This window comes from Danio rerio, chromosome 7 (assembly GCF_049306965.1).
Source record: "Danio rerio strain Tuebingen ecotype United States chromosome 7, GRCz12tu, whole genome shotgun sequence".
In the NCBI taxonomy this organism is placed as follows: Eukaryota; Metazoa; Chordata; class Actinopteri; order Cypriniformes; family Danionidae; genus Danio; species Danio rerio.
In genome coordinates, this window is record NC_133182.1 from 41,022,501 (window position 1) to 41,025,000 (window position 2,500).

General features: G+C 36.5%; 1 protein-coding gene across 3 annotated transcripts in view; it reads left to right on the forward strand.

The window, feature by feature from the left end:
- Nucleotides 1–2,500, forward strand: part of lmbr1 (limb development membrane protein 1) — a 53,925-nt gene that overhangs the window by 16,121 nt on the left and 35,304 nt on the right. For all 3 annotated transcript variants that reach the window (XR_012382440.1, XM_005166430.6, NM_001252604.2), the window contains exons 6-7: nt 2,019–2,145; nt 2,254–2,322. Coding sequence is in view for 2 of the 3 variants with exons in the window: in XM_005166430.6 (XP_005166487.1) it covers nt 2,019–2,145; nt 2,254–2,322 (196 nt within the window). In the remaining variant the exon portion in view is untranslated. The remainder of the gene's footprint in view (nt 1–2,018; nt 2,146–2,253; nt 2,323–2,500) is intronic.

Here is a 2,500-nt window from a genome sequence, read left to right on the forward strand (position 1 = left end):
ATGCTGCACGTATACAAAGTGCCTTAAGGACAGAGGCTGTAAGAATCAGAAAATGTGGATGCTTGAAAATGTATGGAAGGGATATTTAGGTTGAAGGGAGTTCTTTTTAATAAATTGAATTATTTTGGAGCTTATAGCTGTTGCACGTGATCATTATTGTGAATGATGAGTGTGATTTGATGTGTGGCATCCGTGGATTTTTCAAAATGGTTTTTATTTAAGCAAAAATCTATTTATAACAATGTTATAGTGAAATTGGGGTTTTTAGATAAAATATTAATGTATTTTAAATAGACGTAAATTTATTCCTGTGATTCCAGTTTTCAGTTTCAAACCATCCTTCAGAAAGTATTCTAGTGTACTGATTTGGTGCACAAGACATTTCTTATCAGTGCTGAAATCAGTTTATATTTTCTTCTTTTTGCTTTAGTTTTTGGAAAATGTCAATTTGACCACTTTAACAAGGGGTCCGTGGAGTCTTAAAAAGTCTTCAAATGGCTTAAATTTCAAAATCAAATTTTAGGCCTTAAAAAGTCTTGAATTTACTGAAATATTGTGCTGTTGGTCTTAAATCTTTTTGAGAAAGGTCTTATTTTTTTGCTACCCAATCTGCCCAAAACCCATACAATCACAACAATAATTTTAGTAAAACCTTAAACTTTTTATTCAAAAGGTAATTTTTAACTTTATTTATTACAATGATTTAATTATTGTTGTTTAAATAACATTTGTTTAAAAGTGCTCCATGTATTTACTGCTGAGGACGCTGACCTGGACAGATTGTTGTGCAAAGATTTGGTTTATTTTAGTTTTTTAATACTTTTTAAAAACATTTGTTCATTTTTTTAAAGAAAGTTTATGTTGGAAAAAAGTGGATGGATACAAGTAGAGCTTGCATGTTTTTATGCAATATTTAAAATATTTTGCTAAAAATATCTCAAAGATTTTTATTATTTTTTTTATATATATAAATATTACTGTGTTATTAAATGTATTAAATTATAGTAAAAATATTTTCTATCTGGGCCATTTGAAAAATTCCTTTGTCTTTAGCCCTTTATGAGTCAAAAAATTTCATCCATAATAGTCTTAAAATGTCTTAAAGTCTTAACATTTAACTTGGTGAAACCTGCAGATACAGTAAGTGGTTAAGAAAGTGGGTACATTTCCTGCATTTTTTGTTCTTTGCTGAATAAAAGTTGAAAATTCTTACTGATAGTAAACCTTAGATGTGTGTGTGTGTGTGTGTGTGTGTGTGTGTGTGTGTGTGTGTGTGTGTGTGTGTGTGTGTGTGTGTGTGTGTTCTGCATGCTGAAAGATAAGCCTCATCACAGTCTTGCAGTTTACAAACATTTGCAGTCAGCGACATCAATATCTAGTTGACAGGGAAAGGTACATCAGGAGTAAAGTTACACGCCACATAAGGTACTCGGCGACCCAGAACAAAACTCTTAATAGTTTCCAGATGAGCCTCTGGAGTTAATCTCAGACAGTAGCAGTCACCTTTTTTTCATCCAACTTCAACCGGACATGGTAATAACTGTTCATATTAGTGTGTGTGTGTGTCTGTGAATGAGAGAGAGGAAGGTCATTAGTTTCTCTGTGTGTGTCTGGTAGCCTATTGTTGTGTGTGTGTGTGTGTGTGCGTGCGTGCGTGTGTGTGTGTTTGTGTGTGCGTGCGTGTTTGTGTGTGCGTGCGTGCGTGTGCGTGCGTGCGTGTGCGTGCATGTGTGTGTGTGTGTGCGTGTGTGTGCGTGTGTGTGCGTGCGCGTGTGTGTGTGTGTGTGTGTGTGTGTGTGTGTGTGTGTGTGTGTGTGTGTGTGTGTGTGTGTGTGTGTGTGTGTTGAGAACGGGGCTTGACATTGAGTCAGTATTAAAAGGGAGTCCCGGGGCTTCCAGAGCTAAATTCCCAATTAGAGCCTCATTTACACCTGCTGATATGTGTGTGTTTCTGCATCACTCTTGGCTACAGATGTAAGTAAATGTGAAGACATTAAAAGTGCATTTGTTGATTTTAGGGCATAAAGGCTCGAGTGCTGGAGACGTTTGTCATGCTCTTTCTGCTGGGTCTCCTCATCCTGGGCATCGTATGGGTGGCGTCTGCTCTCATTGACAATGATGCTGCCAGCATGGAGTCACTTTACGGTATCTGCCTTAAACCTTCTGGTCCTCCTACTGCTGTGGATGTATATGATATAATCTGTTATGTACTGATCAGTGGTTTACACTTCTGCTCTTATTCTGTCGTTGAAGATTTATGGGAGTTTTATCTGCCGTACCTCTACTCCTGCATCTCTCTGATGGGTGGCCTCTTGCTGCTCAGTAAGTTCATAAGAAGCCATAACACGATCAAGCTGCACGATTATGGCAATAATCATAGTTGTTGATTATTCCATTAAAATTGTTATAGCAATTAATTACGATTATCACAATGCATATTTGTTGATTGTTGAAATAGCTTTGTACTATTGTTTGAAGCGATTGCCTTCTACAATATTTT